Source organism: Artemia franciscana, chromosome 10, assembly GCF_032884065.1.
Source record: "Artemia franciscana chromosome 10, ASM3288406v1, whole genome shotgun sequence".
Taxonomy (NCBI): Eukaryota; Metazoa; Arthropoda; class Branchiopoda; order Anostraca; family Artemiidae; genus Artemia; species Artemia franciscana.
In genome coordinates, this window is record NC_088872.1 from 11,166,102 (window position 1) to 11,192,589 (window position 26,488).

General features: G+C 35.9%; 1 protein-coding gene across 1 annotated transcript in view; it reads left to right on the forward strand.

Annotated features, from left to right (window-relative positions):
- Nucleotides 1-1,009: 1,009 nt before the first annotated feature.
- Nucleotides 1,010-26,488, forward strand: part of LOC136031780 (uncharacterized) — a 68,675-nt gene continuing 43,196 nt past the window's right edge. The window contains exons 1-4 of the mRNA XM_065711552.1: nt 1,010-1,064; nt 16,276-16,480; nt 19,096-19,256; nt 20,991-21,062. Coding sequence (XP_065567624.1) covers nt 16,295-16,480; nt 19,096-19,256; nt 20,991-21,062 — 419 coding nt within the window. The 5' untranslated portion in view covers nt 1,010-1,064; nt 16,276-16,294. The remainder of the gene's footprint in view (nt 1,065-16,275; nt 16,481-19,095; nt 19,257-20,990; nt 21,063-26,488) is intronic.

Here is a 26,488-nt window from a genome sequence, read left to right on the forward strand (position 1 = left end):
TTCATCTCAAATCGTCCTTCTCAATTCCAATTTAAGGACAGGACTCAAGAACAGCTATTTATATGCTACAGGTTTTCACACTCCTTTTTTTCTTTTTTTATGTCTGCTCTGCTTATCTAACTTGTTTGCATATAGGTAAACTATGGTATTAGACCAGAAGTTCTTGAAGATTCAAAGTAGGTCTTATGAATTCATTTTGAGCTTACAAGCTGACACAGTAATTAACTGAGCTAGCAACAGCGAAATTAGCAAGGGGGGTAAGGCAACCCTGCCAGGTATATTCCGTGAAGTTGCGTGTTGCTGGTAGAATTGTGTGGTCTCTGGCCCTTGTATTTTTGTCAAGATGCTTCTTTTGTATGAAACCTCTAAGCCACAGTATTTAAATGATTAACCAGAGCAGGGGTCTTGTCAAATAAACCATGGGAATGTGATTTATTACCTTTTGTCTAATATTTCAGCTTAGACCTGACCTGTCGTAATTTTCTACAGGTAAAACAAATATATAAGAAATTGACACCATTTGAGTGGGTTTATTTCAAAGCTATCATTATCATTAAGGACGTAGACTGTGGCACAGGGAACAAAAACAATCATAAGCAAATAAAATTTTATTTGAGGATGAAAGATGAGTTTTGTGATTCTTGGTCTCAATAGAAATTAAGAAAAAAGCAAAACCAAAATTTTTGGAAATAATAGACAAAGAAAGGTAAAATAGTAATAAAATAAATTAAAAGGCTCTTTCATGTCCAGAAATAGGATTTTAGATCATAATTTCAGTTAATAATGATCTCGATAGTTGATGTCGATAATGATCTCGATAGAGGCTTTTGAAAAAAACATACCGTCTTACCTCAGGGTGCCAAACGCTTCTTTTTAGTTGCAGCCCTATCATAATTGATCACCAATTTTTGGTGATTTATTGGGTCGAAGTCCGGTGATTTTTGGTAATTTTTGCTGAAAACTTAGTGGGTTTTATCTGGTTTTCTCTGTAAGCTTAATGATAGATGTCCTTGAAGTAAATTTCGAAATCCTTTATTTTTAAAGTTTATTAACGTGTCCTTAGAGTAGGCTAATTTACTTTATTTTTGTTTAGAATTTTAGAACACTGTAAATTAAAATGTGTAGATAGCTCATTAATTTCAATGTCTTGCTTTGTTATAAGTAGGCCCTAGGACCACATGATATTCAACCTAAGCAGTCTATTGCTTAGATATCACTGAAGTTCACTTTGAATGAAGTGAAATATTGAAAAAAAATTTCCAGATTTCTTGAAAAGTGCCGGAAACCGCTCAGAAAAGGCATTACAGTCATTGTTGGGACATTGCTGGGTAAAATTCTAGTTAATCGACTTCTTGTTATCTCAGAAAGGGCTTAGGTTAGGAAAATGAAACTTTCAGGGATGAATCTACAGGCTAAAGAATATCCTGGGAAGGTATTTTGAAGCAATTACCTCCACTCTTTCTCCCTCTAGAGGGCCCTGACCTTTGATGACCTTTAAAAATATGTGTGTTATAAAAATCAAACCTTGCAAAATAGGTCTTCTGCTTAATTGAAGCACAACAAAAAATGTCAGCTTCATAACTTTGCTCAATTCCATTTTATAAGGTTTTAAAGATATACAAATACATTTCCTAAATTTAGAAAAAGAAAAACCTTGATATGGCTCAAAATTCTACTCAAATAACAGGAATTGCATTTTCAGAACTAAAGGCAGAGAAAAAGCAACTAGTAACTTAAAATTAGGGTATAATGTTGTTTTGTAAAAATTTCAATAGGCATAGACCTGTCATGTAGGCTAGGCAAATTTCAGGGCCCTCTACAGGGAGAAGGAGTAAAGGTGGGTACTTTAAAATACCTTCCTGGGACATAGCCTACTTTAGCCTGAAGACTCATCCCTGAAAGTTTCATTTTCCTAACCTAAACCCTTTCCAAGATTACATAAAAAAAAACTAGTTTTTTTAACTGAAAGTAAGGAGTGACATTAAAACTTAAAACGAACAGAAATTACTCTGTATATGAAATGGGTTGTCCCCTCTGCAATCCCTCGCTCTTTACGCTAAAGCTTTTAATTGTATTAAAAAGCAGAATTGTGGCAAAGAGTCAAACTTTAGCGTAAAGAGCGAGGGATTGCAGAGGGGACAACCCATTTCATATACGGAGTAATTTCTGTTCGTTTTAAGTTTTAATGTCACTCCTTACTTTCAGTTAAAAAAACTAGTTTTTTTTTTATTTAATTTCTGAACGTTTTTGAATTAATGCGTGTTTGATTTTGGCTCTCCGTACATAAATTATTAAAATGAAATTTGCATATTAATTCCTTTTTTGGCTAAATGGCTTTCTCTTAGTTTTGATCAGACGTTTTTGAGAAATAAGGGATGGGAAAGGAGGCCTAGTTGTCATGCAATTTTTCGGTTACATAAAAAGGCAACTATAAATTTTTATTTTTAACAAATTTTTCTATTAGTAAAAAATATACGTAACTTAAGAATTATCTTACGTAACAAACTTTTATATTCTTTAATTTTTATTATGTATATGAGAGGGTTTGTACCCTCGTTAATACCTCGTTCTTTACACTAAATCGCAAGTTTTGTCCCAATTCTTTAAGAATGACCCCTGAATCAGAAAGGCCATAGAATGAATAGTTGAAATTACTGAAAATACTATAGCATAAAGAGCAAGGTATTTATCTCCTCCTAAATACCTCACTCTTTATGCTAAAGTATTTTTAGAACCCCTCACATGCGTAATAATCTCTGTTCGTTTTAAGTTTCATTGCTACTCTTTACTTTCAATTGAAAAAAAAATTTTCCATGTTTATTTTTTCATTGTTTTTTTTATAGTAATTTTAGAAAATCCTGCGCCCTTTTCATTGAATTTCTGTTCCCCCATGACACATTTCTCCATGGAAAGATCCTACCACATAGCCCCCTCCCCTCAACCCCACCCCCAAAACCAAAAAAAAATCCCCTGAAACCGACTGTACACTTCCCAATAACCATTATTATATGTAAACACTGGTCAAAGTTTGTAAGTTGCAGCCCCACCCCCAGGGACTTTGGGGGAGTAAGTCATTCCCAAAGACATAGTTATTATGGTTTTTGACTATGCGGAACAAAATGGCTATCTCAAAATTTTGATCTGTTGACTTTGGAGAAAAAATGAGCGTGAGAGGGGGCCTAGGTGCCCTCCAATTTTTTTGGTCACTTAAAAAGGGCACTAAAACTTTTCATTTCCGTTAGAATGAGCCCTCTTGCGACATTCTAGGACCCCTTGGTCGATACGATGACCCCTGGGGAAAAAAAACAAAAAAAAAAACAAATAAACAGCACCCGTGATTTGTCTTCTGGCAAAAAATTCAAAATTCCACATTTTTGTAGACAGGAGCTTGAAACTTCTACAGTAGGGTTCTCTGATACGCTGAATCTGATGGTGTCTTTTTCGTTAAGATCCTACGACTTTTAGGGGGCGTTTCCCCCTATTTTCCTAAATAAGGCAAATTTTCTCAGGCTCGTAACTTTTGATGGGTAAGACTAAACTTGATGACACTTATATATTTAAAATCAGCATTAAAATGCGATTCTTGTGATGTAGCTATTGATATCAAAATTCAATTTTTTAGAGTTTTGGTTACTATTGAGCCGGATCGCTCCTTACTACAGTTCGTTACCACAAACTGTTTGATAGTAAGAAGTCAATTAAGTAGAATTTTACCCATTGCTGGGATGTATTATTGACAACCATCATACACACAGTGCCTTCTGATTCTGTTTTAAAGCAATATATAGTTTTAAGTATATGCCTAGTGGGTAATTACATAATTAGGCTACAGGGAGTTAATATACCCAGTATCCCTAGAGACAGAGTTACTAGACTGCTCAACTATTCTGAATAAAATGACCATCTCAAAAATTTGATTGGATTTGCTTAGAAAATTAATGGGTTTGTGAAGAGGGCTGCTTGTCCTCCAGTCACTTTCAGTGGTATAAGCCTAGGAGACCAGCCAAAATTAAATAAACCTGTGAAGAAAAGAATTCTTACTCTGATAGCCTAATTTTGATTAATGAGTTGTTTTAATCAACAGACTAGGCAAAATCAAAATGTTTAATGAAGAATCATTTTTTCAGCTAGAAATTAGAGAACACTATCTCAATTTAGGAAACTAATGTCTTAAATGTATAATTTCAAAATCATATATTTTTAAAGTTTATGAACTTGTCCTATGTTACAAATTTGATTAGGCTAATTTACTTTATGTTTTTTTTGTTGTTTAGAATTTTAGTACACTGTGATTTAGAATGTATAGATAGCTCATTAATTACAACATCTTGCTTTGTTATAAGTAGGCCCTAGGCCTATAGGATGTTCAGCCTAAGCAGCCTAAAGTGAAATATTAAAAGTTAATTTCCCAGGATTTTTAAAAAGACCCAAAACTTCTAAAAAAAGGGATCACAGTCATTCTTGGGATGTTACTCAGATGTTTTATTGACAACCATTATGCACATAGTGCCTTTTGATTTTGTGTTAAAGCAACATGTAGCTTTAAGCATATGCCTAATGGGAAAATTACATAACTAGGCAACAGGGAGTTAACATACCCAATATCCCTCAGACATAGTTACTAGACTGTTCAACTATGCTGAATGAAATTGCTATCTCAAAATTTTGATTTTGTGTGTTTAGAAAATTAATGAGTTCATGAAGAGGGCTGCTTGCACTCCAATCCATTTTGACTCTCTAAAAGGACACTAGAACTTTCAAGTTGCAATCAAATGAGCTCCTTTGAAGTTTCTTTGACAACTCCATCCATACAAAGTGTCTTGATGAAAACAGATAATTAAAAAAAAGTAAGTAATGCATTTTGTCCACTTTGCTCATTACTTAGGCAGTACTATTGTGTTGCCTATGATTCCAACATAAACTGAACTCAAGGCACCAGTGTTGTTGTCAATCTTGATGACCCAAATTCTTGAAAGAATATCAATTCAATATTTAGACATCCCCTTCCCTGATCCTTCATGTCATTGCCTCTAAAGATTTAACAACCTTTCAAAATTCTGATGCAAGAAGAGCTTTTAAGTTTGACTAGATTCATCTTCCAGTTCCAAAAATTGTTGGGAGGTATATGGACTAACACTCTTTGACTAAAAAACTCTTTGACTTCTTCTCCAGAAAAAAATAGCCACTGGAAGCACTATTCTCCTCCAGTCTGCAAGCAATGAATATATGCAATTATGAACAATAATACACTGTTATTGATTGTGGGAAGTGCGAGTACCAGAGCTACCTGTCCCCAGCAGTTTAAGGCCACTAGGCTGGCCAGTACCAATATGGCTCTTCCTGCTCATTCCCGCTCTCTTCTGCACAATCAAAAACTATGGATAAATCATGTCCTTTTAAAAATTGACTTCTTCAAGCTTTAATCTTTATTAAACAATATTTCTCTTCTTTAAGGTATCAATTGCTGCCTTAAATATCTTACAATCAATTTCCCATGGCAGGTTAGAATCCAGGATAGCTGTATAAGTATTTGGAATCTTAGCCAAGGAGCAGAAACGCTTAAGAGCAACAGTCTCCTCACTCTGAGCCTGGCAATCAAATAATATATGCTGGATTGTTTCCTCTGCTGAAAAGCAGATTTGGCATAAAGGGGAATGATGTAGCTTCCAATTAAATAACAAGCTATTTAGAAATAGGGCACCTGATTTCAGCCGGTAATATAGCACTGTATTTAATCTTGTATGAAATGGAGATAACATTAATTTACTGTGATTAACTTTGGATCTTTGCCTGATAATATCTCATGAATTGAGGTCAGAGGAAGGACTAGGAAATAACATGGAAGCCTTTGCTGCTAGAGAATCAGCCATATCATTATATTTGATGCCTTTATGACTAGGAACATGTTGAAAATAAACTTCATTTTCTTTGATCTTAAGATTAAGAAGCTGTCTTCTAATATTATATATGTCATTAGCAATTCTATTAATATTTTGGATCAATAGTAATGCTGATTTAGAGTTGGAGAGACAGAGTGTATTTTCAGATTCCATGTTATAATTTATAAGTGTATCCAAGGCCAGGTGGATGGCACATAATTCAGCAGACAAGATAGAAGATCCCAATGGGAGAGGAGAATAGATGTTCAAATTCAGGGATGGGATACATGCTCCTGCTCCAGCTCTTTCCCTCTGGACAGATCCATCTCTATATATTTTTCTATAGTTGGGGTAAGCCTTTGAGATTTGTTCAGCCAAAATAGTCTGGATCTTGTAATAGGAATCAAATCTTTACTAATAGAGATAAGTTCTACTTGACAGCTTGGAGGACTCATTTCCCATGGGGGGGGGACTCAGTAAAGGGATATGCATAAAGCAAATGTTGATTCCAGTTTGAGACCTCCAGTTGAAACTGATTTCATGATGAATGGGCATTGGGACAGGCTGACTTCTCAGCAAAGGTATGTGCATATACAGCATGCTTTGCTCCATAAATATAAGAAAAATTTATCCTTAGACTGGAGGCTCTTTCACTTAGGGACACCAATCCAGACAGTATTCTTAACTTTGACAGAGGAGTATGCTTATGCACACCCAAAGCTATTCAAATAGCAGAATTTTGTAAAGGCAAGAAATAGCAAATAGCAAGAATTTTGGTTCAAGGATTTTGAATGAGGATGGAGGACGAGCTGAAAAAATTTTAATCCCATATTCTATATTTGAACAAATATATAATTTGTAAGAATCCAAAATAATTTTTGGGTGACATCCCCACTTACTTCCAGCAAGTCTCTTTAGAATACAAAGTCTCTGAATAATCAGAGATTTCAAAGAATTAATATGTTCATGCCACTGCATTTTAGAATCGATTAATAAACCAAGTAACTTCACTGGATTGCAATATGGGATCTCCCTTGAGAAAATTGTCAGTGGATTAGGAGAATCTGCAGTACCATTAGTAAATATAATGGCATTAGTTTTATTGATTGAGATTGGGAAGCCAAATGCTAAAGAGAATCTCTGGACTAAGCTTATATCCTGTTGAACAAGGCTTTGAAGATGGCCAATATCCCTTCCCGACTTCCAAATAATCAAATCATCTGCATAAAAGGCCAAATGATGCATGAGATACTTGAAATTCAGAAACATACAAGTTGAATAGAAGAGGGCTCAATATTGCACCTTGAGGAAGTCCTCTTTTAATGGGATATTGCTCACCTCTAGACTGATTTACTTGAATGTAAAAATATCTATCAGTTAGAAAAGACTTTATAAAACTTATAAAAGAATATGGGAAGTCAAGATTTATTAGGATTTCCAATAATTTGTTGTGAACTACATTTCCATAGGCATCCGACCAGTCAAACAGAACAGCCATCTTCTGTACACTTGAAAATTATTTAGAAAACTAGATCTTGAAGTCTGTTTACTCAGAAAAAGGTATTCAAAAGAACTGCTTTTAAAACTGAATCAAACATTAACTATTATTTCAATTAATCTTAATTGAAAAAGTTAATTGCAAAATGAATCTGTGGTTATTTTGAAAGAGTCTAAAACCCTTGAAAACAGGGCTGGATCAAATGCAATGCTATAGCATTGCCTATAGCCTGCTAAAGGTCATTAATTTTTAATGTTTTATTAATTTTGGTTTTACCAGAGGCACTTCATAAAGGGGTGTTTGTATAGACTATGGAGGGGGAGTCATTCAATTGGAAATCAGAAATTCTAATGTCCTTTTAAGAGTCAAAAGTGATCAGAGGGCAACTAGCCCCTCCATACCCCTTTTTCCCCTGATGCTACCCATAAAGATGTTAAGATAAATATTTTTTTTTAGAAATTGTTCTAAGATCATATAACAAAAACACCAGGGTCAACACAACCCCCCAAAGCCCAGGGGCAGGTAGTGTAAGTTATGCTCCAGGGCATATAAGGTTTTTATGGAAGGGTTTTAAAATAGTTCAAAGATCAGATATGCCCTGCAGTGTTTGCGTTGGATTGAATGAAGTCTATTTATTCAAAACTCAAGCGCCTATAAAAAAAACAACAACAATAAGCTGGGGGTAAATAAACAATACGCACACTAAGCAATTTGTAACCAAGTATTACTGCATCTTCCTTCTTCTTTTGAAGATAGTGCTTTGCGAGGTCACATGTCGGGTTGCATTGGGGGCTTTACAACACGTCCGCTTCTGGTGTGTCTAGGTGTGAGGTTTGTGGTTGCCGGCCGCGAGTATATGGTGCCCCTGACAGGTGTCTACCGTGGTAGGCCCTACTGGAGTATGCACAGCTGAGGTAGGCTTTGCTGACGTAAGCCCCACTGGGGACAATCTGGTGACTGTTGAAGGGGGCGGTAGAGCTGGGGTTTTCTCACTTTTGCCGGTGATGTTTTCTGTTATCTGCTCACTTTTGGTATGGGGTGTTTGGGGATCATCAGGCCAGCCATGCCAGTAGTGTATGGGTGGTGGTGTGGGGCTGGTTGATTGGATATGGAGTTGTGTTGGACCTGACAATGTAGAATGCATGTGACTGTGTCTTTCCATCTTTGTATTGGCAGGTCAGGTGACTGATTCCCACATAAGGGATAGCTGATCCACAGTAGCTTGTCAGTTTGTGGCTGCCTTTTATCAGGCCGGGTCTTATTGGCAATTTATTGTAATACTGGAGTGGTAGCACATTCACCTGTGCTCCTGTGTCGATTTTGAATTTTATACACATTTGCCCCTCAATGGATAATTCGGCAAATGCTTCATCTTCTCTAGTGTTGTTCTGTATTGTGTACAGGAACACTTCATCTGTGTCGTCTGCTGTTTCAGATATTGCTTCACTGTCCTCCACAGTATGTACAGCTTTCTTTTCTGCACTTCTACGAACCTTTGCAAAGTGGTTTGGCTTTCTGCATTTTGAGCAAATCTTCCCTTTTGCTGGGCAAATATGGTTCTGTGAATACATTCCACCACAGAAGTAGCATTCTGGTTTCTTGGACTTAGGGTGTGGCCAACTTATGGCAATGGAATCGATTTCCTGCTTGATTTCTCTGCCTTCAAAGGTTTTCAGCTGTGCTTGGGTTGTTTCGAATGCTCTACAAATGGTCATTATTTGGCTCAGGGATAGGGTGTCTCCTACCTAGAGGAGTTTCTCACGTATTTTGGGATTGGCCACTTCGCCCACTATCCTGTCTCTTAGCATATCGTCTTTGTCCGCGTAACCGCATGGTTTCACTAAGATTTTCATATCGGTAATGTATTTGTCTATGCTCTCCTGATTCTGGTCATGCTTTTGGAAGATGTATCGTGAGAAGACTTGATTTTTCCTTGGGTCTGCATATTCTCTGAATTTTGTGAAGTGTGTATCAACGTCTTCCTTTTGAGCATCAGTTAGGTCAAATGCGCTGAAGATTTCTTTCCCTTGTTCGCCTGCCCAGATGAGAAGATATGCACATCGCTGTATTGGTGTCTTTCCGGCAAGTGGTCCAATGAACATTAACTTAGCATGGTTTTCAAACTTCATCCATTCGGATTCTAGATTATCCAAGCTCCAGTATATTCTAGGCGTTTCTGCATCCATCCCACTTCTGACACCATGTAGTGTTCGCTTCGGATTGAATGAAGTCTATTTATTCAAAACCCAAGCACCTATAAAAAAAAACTACAACAATAAGCTGGGGGTAAATAAACAATGCGCACACTAAGCAATTTGTAAGCAAGTATTACTGCATGCCCTGCTCCCCACCAACCCCCAAAAATAACTTATTAATGATGTTTTATTCCAAAAATTATTAGAGCTGATCTCTGGCCTGAATCCCCCTCTCTCCTCCAAGAAAATTATCATTAATATTTTATTCTAAAAGCTATGGCAGCTGACCCCTGGCCCTCCATGTCCTAACCAGATCATAATTTTGAAACAGCCATTTTTTTCCAAAATAGTCTATTTTTATCTATTGAAAAACCATCTCTGTACCAAAATAAAATGACAAAGCACTTCAAAGAGAGAGAAAAAAAGAAGCAAAATATCACTATGCAACTAAGACATTGTAACTCTAGTTCCAGAAGCTGGCTCAAATAACTTAATAATAATTTACCTTTGGGGTTGAAAAATTCACTAGAGCCTTGGGACAAGGGTTGTAACTTATGCAAGATCTCCACTGTTACCATTTAAGGTTTTTCTGTCAGGGGTGGTCATATTAACTTTGGAGAGGGTTCATCTGATTGGAAATTGAAAATTTTATTTTTTTATCAAAGTCAAAAAACTAGGCCTTTGAAGGTTGGTAACCTCCCAGTCCCTTAGGCAAGGATTGAAAGTTCTGCTAGTTGCCTATTGTTAATAAGGTTTTTATGGAAAGAGGCGATTGAATGAAATTTCAAGGAAGCTCATTTGATTTGAAGTTAAAAGTTTGAGTTTCTTTCTGAAAAATCTAAAGTGGTCAGAGGGCAGCCGGCCCTCTCTGTAGTGCCCTTCTGCCCCCAAATGCATCCATTCAAATTTTTACATAGTCATTTTGTTAAAAATAGTTCCAAAGTTTAATAACTTTAACTTAGGGGTTGACAAATCCCCAACAGCCTCCTGGCAAAAGTTGTTACTTATTAGTAACAACTGAGTTAGAATTCAGCCTTTGATCTGTGAGGATGTAAGCTGGATTATACTTTGTATTTAATTGGATTGTGTAATAAGTGAAACTGTTGAAAGTAAGAAAATTATGAAATATTAATAATGTTCTGATAATGAAATATTATAACTTACTGACAGCTTCATTGAATACAGACTTTGATTTTTGTATATCATTTAGATTGTGGGGAAGTAAGTTTTCATGCCCTGTAAAATAGACTTAGTGTATATTTGTCCTGTTTTGAACTTTCTACAAAGACAAATTATTAATAAGGCAGATAAGGATGCTGTTGTGAAACTAGCAGCAACATTTTTCAGAAAAGATGCATTTAAAGAGGCTATTGAAATTTGTCATGATATTTTTAGAGTTGATATTCTTGAGAGGTGCCAGGGCTCACATCCAAGCACGGCTTTTATGGTCGACTTTTATGAATTGCTATCAGACCATATCTTGAAAGATGATCCTGTTCCATGATTTGCAATTATGAACCCATCAGATGTTCTGATTTTCCTGAGCAATTTAAATACTATTATGGCATCAAGATTAAATAACTGTGTTCAAATGTTAAAATTCCTTGTTGAAAAACAAGAGTCTGTTAGCACAGATAAGTATGAACAAAACCATTTGTGGCCATTCCTTCCTAAGCTAGAAAATGTCACAGTTCCTGTCATTTTTAGTAATTTACCTGCTAGTATGCAATCTTCTAACCCTGCTAAGCAGTGCAAGTTTATTTCAAATTTAGGGTGCTTAGACACAATTGACCATGTGGAGCAGCAGAGAGATAGGCTACTGGTACTTATGAAAGATAATGATTCTGCCTCATTGGTGGCAAGTGCTTTACCGCCTGGTTCATGCATCAGTGCTGAGGTTGTAAAGAAGGATTATCTAGGAATTATACGAATTGATAAGTGCTTTGATGAATCAAATATTACATGCCTAGTGAATTCTGTTATGCAAGCAAAGGGCTTTGGAGGCAGTTCAGTTGTCCAATTGTCCTTTAAATCTCAGACAGATCTCAGTATTACTCTAAAGCATGGCATCAAAGTTGATTATTTGCTTTTATGGGTGTCAACTCCTCTGAATTGACCCAAGTAGTGCTTTAAACGCCAAAGATTTGACCACTTTACAAAAGAATGTTAGAATGAACCTAAATGCAGCAAATGTGTTGGACCCCATGTTAATGGCTACAATAATGCATGTTCAGCCTCCACCTTGGAATGGGCAAATTGTGATGGAATTCACAGAAGCAATAGTTTCTCCTTTGCCGTATTGAAGAGCCATGTGCCTGTCCCTGCATCGAGCACTCAAGCTTGTAGCTGATAACCCTCCCCTCTTTCCACAGGTATGGACCATTGCACCAAACCTGATTGTGTGCATCTATATTTTCAAGACATAAATGGAGCAAGAGATAAGTTAATAATTTTAGTCGAAATATTTAAATCATTCAAAATAGTATGTGCAGTAGAGCAGCAGTTAAGTGGCATTAATAGTAATCAGTTGAAAGTTTCTTGTGACTACGAGTTCTTCATTTGTTCTGCAAAAATCACAGGTGGTCGTCCCTCTGTTGGCATTATGATTGGAGTAAAAAATAGCCTTAAGCGTGTTTTGCTTGAAACCAATGATACTTTTGTTACAGTTGATCTAGGCCATATTGTTGTTCTTGCAGTTTATACGCCTACTAATTACAGAAACGAACAATCTGACTAACGTTTTGCTAAAGTATGTGCAAGTGTCTCAAAAATTTCTCATAAAATACGAGCATCTGGCAAAGTCATTTTGCTTTGTGGCAATTTTAACACTGACCTCACTATTCCTGGTTTACTGTGGTCCCAGATATTATTATCATCACTTGTGAAAGATCTATCTGTGGCAGCAATTAACAAAAATTTTACTTATGTTTATAATTCAGGTAGCATGGCAAATTTGGACTTTGTAATTTCAGATCTTGAATGTTTAAAAATGTCTTGTTAAAGTATCTGAGGAAATTTTGATTAGTGATCATTCTCCCCTTGAAGTGTCTATTGTTTTAAATGTGTTTTGCCATAGGTATTGTATTCCAAAATGGTTTCAGAAGTAGCTTTGTGATAGAATAGATGTAAACTTATATCAAAGCATATTAGATGATATTCTCAGTTTAATTAGAATTCCTTTTCACCTCCGGTCATAGTCTCAAAAATTTTATTTGTTGGAATTATATATTTATTATGCTGAGATAGTTTATGTAATGAAAGTTGTGGCTTCTGTTGTGGTTCCTGTTATTAGAGTACATAGAAAAACACAAAAAAGGGATAATCTACTATACCAGGGTTACATGAAGCAAAACAGAAACATTGGCTATGGTATTGTATTTGGGATCAGCGTGCCCAACCAAGAAATGGCCCCCTTTTTCACATTGTTAAATCAACAAAAAAGAAATATATAAAGTTAGTGGCAACTTGGAAGAAACAACAAGTAAAAGATATATCAACCAAGATTAGGAAATAATCCAAAAATACTTTATAATGAGGTTAGCAAATTAACACAGTCATCAGCTGATTTATCAGGCCAAGTCCTGCTAGGTCAATGGTATGTACACAACCTCAATCTTCTCATCCAACCTACCATCAACTGAATTGAGTTATTGTGAATTGTTGTATAAGTATTTTTCTCAGCTGAACCCATATAAAAACCCAGTGTCTTTTCCTCCATCTTCGATTTTGACTTAAATTATATCACTAAAATGTGGGAAGGCCCCAGGTCCAGATGGTTTGTTACCAGAGCACCTTATGTATGGTACTATGGAATTACTAGAGCATCTTACACTGTTATCTCAAATAATAGTAACCCATCATCATATCCCTTCTTTGATGGGATAGTTTGTGCATGCAGGAAGGACAAGGGTCCTTCACATTGTTTGTCATATAGACCTATAACACTTTGTTCTGTTATTAATAAATTACTTTAAAAAATTTAACTTTCAAACAACTATTTGTGTGTGGAATTGATATTTCAAAAGCGTTTGACGGTATATTGCATAACCACGCTTTTTTGTCATTGTTGCGTACTGGCGTGAACACGTTTATAGGCCAGTGTATGGCAGGCTGGAATCGTCATTTATCTGTGAGAATTTTTTTGGGAGGGCGACTTTGAGACCGAATTTATTTACGTTGTGGAGTTAAACAAGGGTCAGTTCTTAGCCCCTTTATATTTAATAACGCAATTAGAACAGCCACATGGTTCCTACCCCCATATGTGATTGAAGGTATCAACATTAGCCACTTGTATGCTGATGATATTTTGCTGTTCTTGGATAATTTAATGCCAATGCAAAATGCAATTAATATATTACACTCACATCTACAAGAAATAGGATTAGAGATTGAACCTTCTAAAACAGAATTCATAGTCGCGAATAGTAAAAGTGATATCCAGCATTATTCAATTAGGATGGGATCACTGAATATTCTTAATAAAGATTCCATTAATTACCTTGGGTTGTCTTCTGGTCTGTCAATTAAAGCTATGCGGGAGTTGGTGTTATTGTCTGTATTAGGAAAAGGAGCAACATAGTGGTATGAATAAGGCAATCAAAAGCATGCTTTACATCTTCTCCTGGCAGAACAATGGAGAACCAGATGTAGTGGCTTCAATCAATGTGTTTGTAACTGATGATTTCTCTCCTGTTTTTTTTTTTCTCGCCATAGAGCATTATGGGGGAGTCTATGATGAAGTGCTTTTGTAAATAACGACAAACACCACACTGCCTTTCCATCTCAAACACCAAAAACAAGAAGAACAATAGGGAAAAATAAGGGAAATATTCATTCTAATTTGTTTCCCACTGTCTTAAAAAAATTCCTATTGTTCTTCTTGTTTTTGGTGTTTGTAAGTGTTTTTATTGTAAAACTTGTTGGTTGAATAAATTGATTGATTGATGACAAAGCGTCGATGGATCCGATACTGCGATGAAAACCAAATTGGTAGAGAAGAGTTAACATTTGTCCTCCAATTTACCTATCATTAATAATTAAATAAATTGCAATATTGTGAAAACAGTAATGCTGTGTGGAAATAACATCCATTTCTAAAACGAAGTCATGTGGTTTGTGTGGGACTAACATTCTTTTCTAAAGTAGTGTAGTAGTGCTCGCAATGCTCCATTAGGGTTTTATTTCTATTATTGTTATTATGGGGGGATTCGAAAAACTAAGTCGAATTTGTCAAATTGGTGTTTGTAGCCATGGCTTGGGCTACAAACATCAGTTCCTCTATACACAAAAAAACTAACCACCATTAGGCTATTGGTGTGCCTTGGTGTTGGTATTTTGAGATGGGGCTTGCCTATTCCTTGGCTTCCCTTCATTGAAGAGTTTTCCCTGCTAATGTCAAGATGTCCGCTATTGTTTTCCCTCTATCCTGAGAACCCCACCCGTAAGCTTACGACCAGCTTGGTAGGCAACATTCATTCCTCAAAAGAGAGGAAATAGCTCCCCAATACTTGACAGCCATTAGCAGCAAGAAGTACTTGAACTTCAGAATGGTTACAAGGAAAGAATTTCTTACTCTAGCTCTAGCCACAGGGGGGGGGGGGTGCATTGACCACCCTTCCATCAGCACGAATTTGGCTGCAATGCTTCCAATCTTGGTATTATATTCTGCAAAATGCTGTGCCTCATGGTCAGACATTAGGCAGGACAATCAGTGACTAAAAATAGCAGGGGCAAGCCGCTCTGTATGCCTACTATTCTTATGGGTACCATTAGAAGGTTGTCTTGAAAAAGTCATCCTGGAATCTATAAATCTGGGTCGTCAGTATTGTGATATTCTTTGCTAGGCGATTGACATCTCTTCTGGTTTATCAAAAATACACTTTCCTCCTCAGCTATATCAGTTAGATTGATTTTCCTTTTGTCTTTTTTCTCTGAGTCTCCTATAGAAATCAGCCATCTATTATAAGAAAGGAAAATGCTATTTCTTAGTGTAAGTGCTTGTCTGTCAAAAAGTGAAATAATTTGATGTACTGTTCGGGAGATAAAATTTGGACGTAAGGCAATTATGGCTCAAATATAAATTTTGAATTAATTTCAAAATGTTCATTTTTAACTAGGAGCAACTTTTGGTTTTGAGATTAACATTTACGTTGAAGTAGGGACTAATCAATTATTTTTACTTCTCAAAAACCATTTTCTACCAGGAGTAACTTTTGGTTTTAAGATTAGCATTTACATAGAAATATGGACTAATCAACTATTTTAACTTCTTATACAACATATATTTGAATCAAAAATCAAAGGTAATAATTCATATACCCCAGGAACTGATTCTTCAATTATTTTAATCTACACAGGAAGTAACTCGTTAAAACTTTTGTAGTGTCATTTGAGGGAGGGTAATCTTACCTTTTTCTTTTCTTTTTTTTTGCCTCGAAAGCACACAAAAATCCAGTGACTAAAAAATGTTTGAATTTCTTTGTATAGTTTGGTCTCCTGGAGCAGGGACTGTCAATTTTATATAATCACCTTCTGCCTCCTTGACCCTACTCCCCTTGCACAAGGAGAAAAGAATGGTAATTTTCTTCAGATCCCTCTCTCACCTTTACTTTTCCCTCGTATGAGCATACTATGTTTTGCATAAGAAATGCATCCTAAATTTTATTTCTCATCAGAAAAGTAGCCAATTTATTTTCTTATTTAGGTAACTTAGAGATCTAGAAATGAATAGTTGGGTGCACGTGAGTGTTTGTGTGCCTTCAAGAGCTCAGCAAGTTGCGTTATCAAACCTTTCAGGACAAAGTAGTGCTAACACGCATAGTTCTGACTCTGCTTCAAGTGTGGACACTAAAACAACATCAAGTCAAAGCTTGGATAAAAGCATGAAAGCAGAAGTTTCTCTTGCTCAGGTATGGTTATTCATTTTCTTTTATTGTCAATCACTCCTGGTGATTTTCAAAATTATTGCTTTACAGTTTATGAGACATATATTTGCAATATCTAGTGACTATGGTTTGTATAAAGTCACGTAATATTTCCCTTAATTTGTAGGATTCTGAGAAACTAGCAGAAAATAACTACTCTGCGGAAAATGAAAGACGAATTTATAAGGCTGTTAATAGTCTTTCACCATTATATAAGTGAATTCTAATGTACAATTTTAATTCTCTGAAAACCTTAGGTTTGATATACTACTAGTACTACTACCAGCAATCCAATACAGCACCAATTCGCATGGGGCCAACACAGCTACGCACACTCCTCCTCCATTCCTATATACTCCAAGCCTTCCTCTTTACTCCCTCCCAAGAAGCTCCAATTTTGATTAAATCCTTCCTTTTGACTTTCTCCCAACCTATTTGGGAACGACCTGCTTTTCGTTTGGCCCTAGATTGTTGGCCGGAAAGGACAATCTTCGGCAATCATTCATCCTTCTTCTGCAGAACTTGTTTTTGCCATTTCAACCTTTCTTCATTAGCTATAGCCCTGGAAAGAGTGGTAGAGACATATTTTTTGTACAGTTTACTGTTTAAAATACGATCGGTTGGACAGGTACCCAAAAGAATCCGTTAACAATTCTTCTGGAAAACATCTAAAAAATCCTACTCCGCCTTTCAAACCGCCCACGTTTTAGAACCATACTTTATCACTGTCATCACTGTAGCTTATGTTGTTCTAATATTCCTTCGAAGACTTATCCTCTTATTCCTCGAAACTCATTGAATTGTAAAAAAAAAAAATGCCCAATACCTTGGCCATTGTACTTTTAACATCTCCACTGCATCCACCATCTTTACTAATAATAATACTAATGTAAGTGAAGCTATCTACTTGATCAATCTTCATATTACCCTTCAGCTTTACTTATTGACGGTCTAAGCGACTTGGCCTTCTAAACATTAACTTTCAAACCTATTCTTCTGCCCTAAACTCTGAAAACCTCCAAAAATTTGTTCATTTTGCTAACATTTTCATTGAAGACACTCAAATCATCAACGTAATCTAGATCTAGGAGAGTTTTACTTTCTAATTTGATTCCATGATATCACATAGCCTTTTTCGTGCTTCTTAGGACCTGATTCAACACGAAACCAGCTACTAACCTTGTTTTCTACCTTGGCTGCAGCAATGTTATTTTCATTCACAGCACTAACCGCTTTCAAAGAAGGATAGAACATTCTAAATTTAGCGCTTAATCATAATCTATAAAACTAAGGACTCGACAGTGGCGGTTCTGCCCTCTTTTGTGCCCCAGGCCAAATCTTGATTAGGCCCCTCCCCTTGTCTCCAAAAAAATTGTCAGGCCAAATTTAAACAAAATTGTCATTTAATAACAAAATTTGAATACAAAATATTACAAAAAACAGTAAAGTTAATTAGAATCGGTGTACCTACTTAAACTTTCAAGGAATTATGATGAAAACGTGGGAAAATGAAAATTTCGGATTCAATTGGATTCTACATACTGCCAACTGCACCTTCTACTTTATTTTGATAAAAATGAAGTTTTGAAATTAAAAAATCATAATAACTTTAATATCATTTATTCGAAAACTAGCGCCCTACATTTTTTGCGTCCGGGGAAAGTACTTCCTCTGGCCCTCACCTAAAAGTGCCTGTGGGATTGAAGGGGTTTGGTGACTTGGTCACTTCCAAAATATTTCGTTAGAAAGTGAAAATTTGGTTAACACATGCTCTCCCCATCCTACTGTTTATTTTATAGCCTTTTATCCTTTTAACTTTGAAAAGCGGTATTTCTTTAACGAAAACTGTACTTTGTCATCATTTACCTTTTAAGGCTCGCTCAATATAATTTTGTCTTTATATAGTTGGAAACTATATGTAGCAGAAATTTTTTTCGTCAGATAGTTGAAGTTTTTGCCTAATAATGTCTCAGAAATTTCCACTAGAACATCCTACGTGCGGTGACTAGTGTCTCATTATATTACTGACAAGCACTGCATGTATTTAATAACGTGCATTTGAATTATTAGTGTGAATTATTTTGTAATTATATTGCATTCAAAGCCTGGAAATATAATTTACGTTGGTTTAATGTGCTTTTAATGTTAGATTTCATCACCTGAAACTGTTTATAAGTGGGAATCGTATACTTTGTGCCTCTTTAATATTTGTATTTTTTTTCAGTGGATGTGGTCATTTTCATGGCGCTGCCTATGGAGATAAACTTTTGCCCAAAAATGAATAACTTAAGATATTTTTGGTTTATCAAAAATGAAGAAATATATACAAAAACGCTGCTTCAAATAAGAACTTACTGTGTTAGATCCGAAACTCCTCCGGCTAGATTTTAAGTTTATAATTATATTCTGGAAGCTTTCTAATTATTGTTGATGATAAGGAAATTGGGGGAGTCGTCCGCAATAAATGGTGCTGACCTCCAACAAAGTCCGTGATTTCCTTTTTTCGGGTCATATTTAGCCAAAATCATTTGCACTTGTAAGTGTTCTCCCCAACCCTATACATCTAAGACTGATTATTGAAACCGACCAAATAATTTTAGGTCATACAAAAATATATAAATGATAACAACATTGAAGCTGTATGGTCATCTGAGAAAAACTACATTTTTGTTGATTTTCCGTGTCGTATTGCCCAAATTGAGGAGATAATTTCTGTAATGGACGAAGCTGGGATTGGCAAAGTCTATAATTCTTCCTACAGGTACCCTGTAGCTCTGTTGTGCTTGACGGATTTCTTTAGATGGCAACAACCCGAAGTGGAGTAGAACTAGTAGATTTGATTGTTTTGGTATGCTATAATTTGTATTTAGCTTTTAAATTTACAAACATAGCCTAAGAGTGCAGAGATTCTAATTCAAGGTATATTTCCATGAGCTAGCACAAAACCAGCCAAATTACAAGTTCAAAGGGTTGCTATGTACATCTTTAGAAGGAATATTGTTTGAATCTCAATCTCACATTAAGCGTTTTCTACCTGGGTATACCTCGATATCAGATTTCGACTTCATCTATTTAGATTGTATTTTGAGTTTTTAATGCAGATGTAGTTTGTTATTGTTATTGTTATGGGTTCATTGTTGTTGCTAACGGTTTTGACCAACAAGTGTTTTTCTGTGCCAAATATTTTTTGCCAGCAAAAAGGTAAGATTTGGGTTGAATTTATCCCTGGTTCAAGATTAGAAAAAAAAATCTATGCATGAAAGTCCGAATTCTAAGTTTCTAAATTTATTAAATATTTGTGAATTATGTTTATTTATAAAATGTTTGCTTGTATATTTTCAGTTATGCTTGTTTTTTTATGCATTTTTGAATTTTTATATGTTGTTTAAAGTCGTCTTAGTTTTTAAGGCTTTTCAGTGCCAAGTCGTTTCATTGTGTTGAAAACTAAATGGTATTTCACCTTTTCGTCATCATTGAATCACCAACGGTATATTAAAGATTAGTATCTAGTGTTTCTAGAAATTGTAATCTAGATAAACTGCTGCTAATTGCTCAAAAATCAGAATAAGGTGCATTAACAGGGGAGGGGACTTCAGACTCACTCGTCCCTTGCAAAAATATCGACGATTGTACGCTAATAGTACCATTGCCTCAGGTGGTAAGATTTGAGAATCAGGTAATTATGTATGTCTTTCCCATTTCAAAACATTATTATTTTCTTGAGAAATATATATTTTTTTTTATATAATATCAAGCTAATAATAATATCAAGGAGAATAAGAAAAAAAATCAATAAAAATCCTATATTTAAAAGAAAATGTAATGGGATTAGGCCAATTGTATTTTGTTTCATTTTATTTAGTGATTATTTTGACTGAGGAGTTTCAGGAGGCGGATTATTTATATCTAGCCGAAATTGTAATAACTGAGTTTGTTATTAATAAATAGGAACTCGTATATTGTACCGACCACACCAATATTTGGACAGTGTCACTTGGAACATGGTCATAAAACTTATTTAGTTTTGAATATATAGGTGGATAGTGTTTGACCAGGATCAACAATCATTTCCGATTGCTGGAGGGGCTACAACATACCTGAGCTGGAGCAAGTAGGTTTCACGCATTTATCTGTGAGCCATACTTATAACTGTGTCAGCCCAGAAACCGGCACATCTACTCGACAAGTAGAGAGAATGTGGGATTCTGCAAGATAGAGGAATAAACGGCACTGAGGTTTATCCTCTAATGTTTAAGACAGTTTGCCTCTCAGAATCACACTCTGCTCTAAAATGAATGTTTGTTTCAAATGTCTCTCTCTTTTTTTCTCCTTTTCTTTATGAAAATGGGTGGAATTAACTTTGAGTGGCTCAAATGCCTGTTGTCGTTCTATTATGTCGAGATGGAGCTCCGAAATGATTCAATATGTCTTTACTGGATTCCTCTGCTTTTTTGTCCATTCTAGTCTTTGTTCATTTAGCCGATTTACTTTTCAGGATCATTCCTTGCTTGTACTATAAATCAAAAGGAATTACGAAAGATGACAATGTTGAAGCTGAGAAGCTTAGGTAAGTGAGAAGCCTAGTCCTTCCCATAAAATACACTATGGGTTCATTCGCTAATTTATTTGTTGGTTTATTTGATTAAGTGCATAGATATCCAGTCGGACAACAGACATAAAAAAAGAAAACAATCGTTGCATTGTATTATGAGGGCCGAATAAAAAATGTTTAGCCTCTTCCGCTTATGCAAAACTTGCTCCCACAACTTTGCCAAGGGTTACGGACACACAAATTTCAAGGAACATGCGAATAGAAAATTAAGATGCTAGGGATGCACAAAGACTCGTCCTGGCTAAGTGGCTGACGCGCTGGGTTGGGAATCCTTTTGTCCGAGGGACACGGGTTCCGATTCCTGGCGTGGCCGGTTGTTTGGTTTGGGACGGGGGTCAGTAGTGTGATTGTCAGCTCAGGCAGAGTCGACCCAGCTCTAAATGGGTACCTGGACAAACTTGGGGAAGGTAAGCAGGAAGGGTGTCCGAAAGCACTGGACGGCTGGCCCCTAACACCCACTGCACTTCCTGGCGGATGAGTCATGAAACAGAGATCAGCACCGCCGGTTTGGACCTTGAGGGTCTAGTACCGTCATACTTGCTCACTTTTTTTAAAAGACTTCTGGGTTTATATCTGAATCTTTTAAGCTGTCCTATGCAGTAGGAAAGATATTCGTGACAGCTTATAGTTTGTCGTCTTTATCCTTGATGCCGCAAATCTCATTGTTTCAAATACACGATTGGGCAGATCAGCCAACATTTATTCAGAAAACTAACTATCACAAGCCATGACGAGCCGAACTCTCATTTTTAGTCTAAAAAAATGCAGGCCATGAATTGGATTTGGAAAGGTTGAATATAAAAAAATAAATATATATATAAAATTAGTTGGACAAAAAATGTATACAGATGTAAATGTGGAAAAAAAATTGAAGTTGCATGCCCTGGATGACCTAAATCACGAAAACAAAACAATACTGAGAAACAATGTAGAATATTCTATCAAGTATTAAATGGTAAGTATTGAACAAGCCAGCATCAGAAAAGATAATCATCAAACATCATTAAGCATCTATTGCAACCCAAACACCTACAAAATAAGTATAATATAAGCAACATAATAAATAAAGAAACATATATTAAACACTTTAACTAGAGAACTCTTCACTGAGAAAGCAATAAAAACAACATACCACAAGGATAAACTGACAAAAAAAAAAGTCACACTGTCACTTAACTCACAACTGTCACAAAAAGAAATTGCATCCAGTGATTCCGGAAAATTCCATCAGCAGTCAAAATTACAAAAAAAAATATAAGAGAAGGAAAGCGAAAATGGGGTTTTATAAGGCCAACAAAATGCTGTATGTAAACAAAAACAGATATTTCAAGAAGACAACTGCTTCCTTTCTTCGGTAATATTAGAGAAAGGACCCCCCTCCCCCAGAAAAAATCTAGTTCTCATTTTGTAAGTAAAACTAGACCTGCGCTGCCTGAGCAAAGTGAAGCGTTGCGGCAACCTTTTTCCGACTTCGCCGAATATAGTGTTGCGAGAGCAACACTTTGGTTTTGTTTCTTTGCTGTCGGTTAAACGCTGAAGTTGTCAGCCTATCGAAGCTTTTAAAACGGTATATTCAAACAAGAACGCGATCAGTAATCTCATGATCAAATGCTATTCCTCAGCGTTGAAAAAACAACAATAATAAAAGAATATCGAAAGAAGAGACTAAATTGACTTTGCAGCCAGTTGAAGTTTATCCTTTTCAATCGTGGACATCGTGACGGGTGAAAACTTGGGGCAATATCTTATATAATCTAGTTGGAATTATAAAGCTATCCATAACTTTTCAGGATTAAAATACCATAGGTGACACTAATTATTACGAAACTACATCATTGTTTTACGTTATCGTTTGTACCCGTTGCGTAAACACTTAATTCTACACCAACTAGCAAAATTTACAAACCCCTCTTCACTGAAGATGATTGTAGCCTTACAGACGATTATTACTTACAAGTCGTCTGCATGTCTTACCACTGGAACCAAATTGGTCTTACCATCAACTACACCGGAAACAAATAATAGGTTCATCTACTAGCCAAAGTTGCAAACCCCTTATTGCCGAAGATAATTATGGTCTAACAGCCGACTGTTACTTACCAAGTCCTCTACTTGTCTCACAATCGGTATCGGCCTATTTTTGGTTTCAGTGTTACCCTACTATTGAAGTTGTCAACCCCTTGAAACTTTCAAACTAGTATATCTCATGAAGGAATTTTTTTACCAAAAAATGGATGACATATACTTTGATCAGCTCATAAAGAGCTATCGATTGCCGTCGAAAAAAAAATCCTATCTGTCTTAGTTCAAAAGTTGATTTTTTTTTGCCGTAGGCCAACTTTTTAACGTCACCACTTAGAAAGGAGCAAAGGATAAGCTCCAATTTCTTTAGCAATGACAGAACTTCTAAAGTTTAAGAGGTAAATCTGATAACATTTCTCTACCTCAATCCCAAGTCCGAAAAAACAAATGATAAACCCAGCCGAAATCACGGCAGCACTTTCAGACCCGTGGGAAAATGCCGCTTTTTGCTTCTGTAAATTTTTCTATTTATCACTCAAAGAAGATATATTGGCTGTGGGGCCGGGTAACTGCCGCATGTATTTAACACTTATAGATTTTAGTCCATCTTCAATTTGAAAGTGGTGCCTGCCTGCTTGCCTGCTAGAACGGGGCTTTGCACTCGAAAGCAGAAACATGGTTTGATGAAACGAAAGCTTGGCTGCACAACTTCAGATACTCCTCTCTGACATAGGCTATATAACTCCACTTCACTTAGCACACCATAGGCTCTGGCTCGTGGACAAGCAAAAACCATCCTTTTTGGCCCCTGGCAAGAGTTCTGCGGAGTTTTCCAAAATGTAATGTCATGTTCATCAATCTGGCCTGAGGTCCACACTTTCCGTAAAAACCGCACAGGTTAGACCCTTACCAGTTTCCAGGAATAAGCCGAGATAGGCGGCATAGGAAAAAAACAAAAACAAAAAAAACGGGACAAAACCAAAGTGTTGCTGTCGCAACACAAATAAGAACGACTTGGACCAGAAAGAAAAAAATAAAAGAAATAAAAATACAAAAACAAACAACGTGGATATAAAAATGAAACAAAACCCAAATTGGAAGAATTAAAAAGCTATCAACAAGGACTTAAATAACAGGTTAAAAAAAATATTGAAACAATAAACCCAAATTTAAAAGTTCATCCACTTAATCTAACGTCTAATCTAAAGGACGTTCTCAAATAGAATCTAGACATGCGACTAAGATTCTTTCAAGTGAAATAACAAAGCAGAGAACTACGTCACAGTTGTTCATTTTTACATAAAGCGTGTTTAGCACAGAATGTTCTAGATCTGAGAGGTCGAGAACTCGAATGATGTTGTGAATATGCTAGTGACATAGAACTTATTCTGGGAAGGAATAAATTATCAGATTCTCGTCTAAGAAAATCAAAATAACAGTCACTTATTTTAAAATCACCCATATTACTGTTAAGAACCAAATCTAAATTTTTATATTTTGTATTTCAAGAGTCCCTCTGTATTCCTGAGCTAAACACTTGTCAGGAAAATATTAAGCTGGCCTTGTCAAATATTTATTATGGTGCGTGTGGTCATAAACATGCTCAGTAAGGGGTGACCCAAAATTTTCAACTTTTTTTTTTTTGAGGGCATTATTATTTGACATACGGTGCTAACATATTTTGTCCGCATGGCTTTGATCAGTCCTTCCCAAGTACCACAAACCATAGAAGCAAGGAATTTTTTTAGACAACGGAATTATTGAACTTAGGGACGGGGTCTTTACCTGGGTATATTTTTGATCTTATGCCAAGTTTAAAATAAGTAAAAGGATCTTTTTTTCTTGAGATTTTGGCAATTTTGTCTTGAAGTCCCTTTTATGCAAGGAAGACCAAGATAAAGTACATTATCCTTTTATCTGAATAGTCTTCATCTATTATTTTAAACATTTTAATACGATTTCTATTATCAAATTAATTAAAGAGATAGGATACCTATTCCCAAATAAGACTTTTAATGTGTTTAAACCCTGAGTCAAGAAAACGCGGTGAACGTATACGTATTGCTCTATAAACTAACGAAGTAACTACCCCTCATTTCACAGCAAATGATTAGACATATAATTTAAGCACCTATCACTACCGTTGGTAGACCTCGAACTCAAAACCTGTGTCATTCCGCTGTACCAGGACATTTAGAAAAGGACGATAACTATTAATCTTTAGTAAATTGAAGTTTCATATCCATGGAACTAAGAAAATCAAAGGATTCTTGAGAGTCTTGCCTTTGTTCCCACAAATAGAAAATATCATCTTTGAAGCGACTTCAAAATAATGACTTAAGTTTTGTAAGATAGCCTCTTCTTCAAGATTTTCCATGATAACATCATTTTCTATCAGTGATAGGGGGCGCCCGTTTAAAGCCTGTCGGTAAGAAGTGCCTCTGTAATTAAAATAAGGAAACGTTTTGTAACAAAGGATTGTGAGCGAAAAAAAAGTCTGGTTTGTTATTGTAGATTTATCAGATACAAGTAGGTTAGCACTAAGCTTATTCGCTAGAGTGATTCGGCCATTTCAAAACTACAAATCTCGTATCTGCTGTGACCAAAGTTTGTTTCACTTTTGAAACAAAATCACTAGAATTGTTGACGTACGATTTTTTAGTTTGAACGAGTGGATGATATGTATTCAACAAAATTTTTCTATCCTTACAGTAGGAGAGTTAAAAGAGGAATACAATGTTTCACTTGTTGGTCTATTTAAAATGCATTCGTAAACAAAACGTTGTTGGTCCCGTTTGGCAAACGGGCCGTTTGGACGACTGACCCTATCTGGCAGATAAGGGGTAGCCACTTCAGCCCACTCGGGCTGAAGCAAGATTTGGCTAATTTTTTTTTTCTATCTGTGAACTTGTTGGGTGCAGTATGAAAACCTTGACCCTTTTATGTTCACTAAGCTAAAGAGTTATTTTATTTTTGACTCGGGTGTGACTAAAAAAGATGTGTTAACCTCTCCTTGGTATTGGGGAGCCCACTGTTATAAAACAACAATATCAAAGGTTTGATTAAAAATGTGGCACCCTTTGACTCTGTAGGTCTACTACAATCTATGAAATATATTGAAGGAATTACGTAATAAAAGAACATTGTTGCTCTTGATTTTTCTTTTTTTTAGATAGCACCAGTTGAATTATGTTTTTGGAGTATTCCAATCAACCACAAACTCCTGATTTTTGGATTATTAAGTTTGCAAGCCGAACTGTTTTTCATTTTTACAACAAATAATGTGTATCTATGTGTATACACATTTTTCAACGAGAGCTAAGAGCTCATATGGCACTTGTGACGAGGCGAGAAGAGCC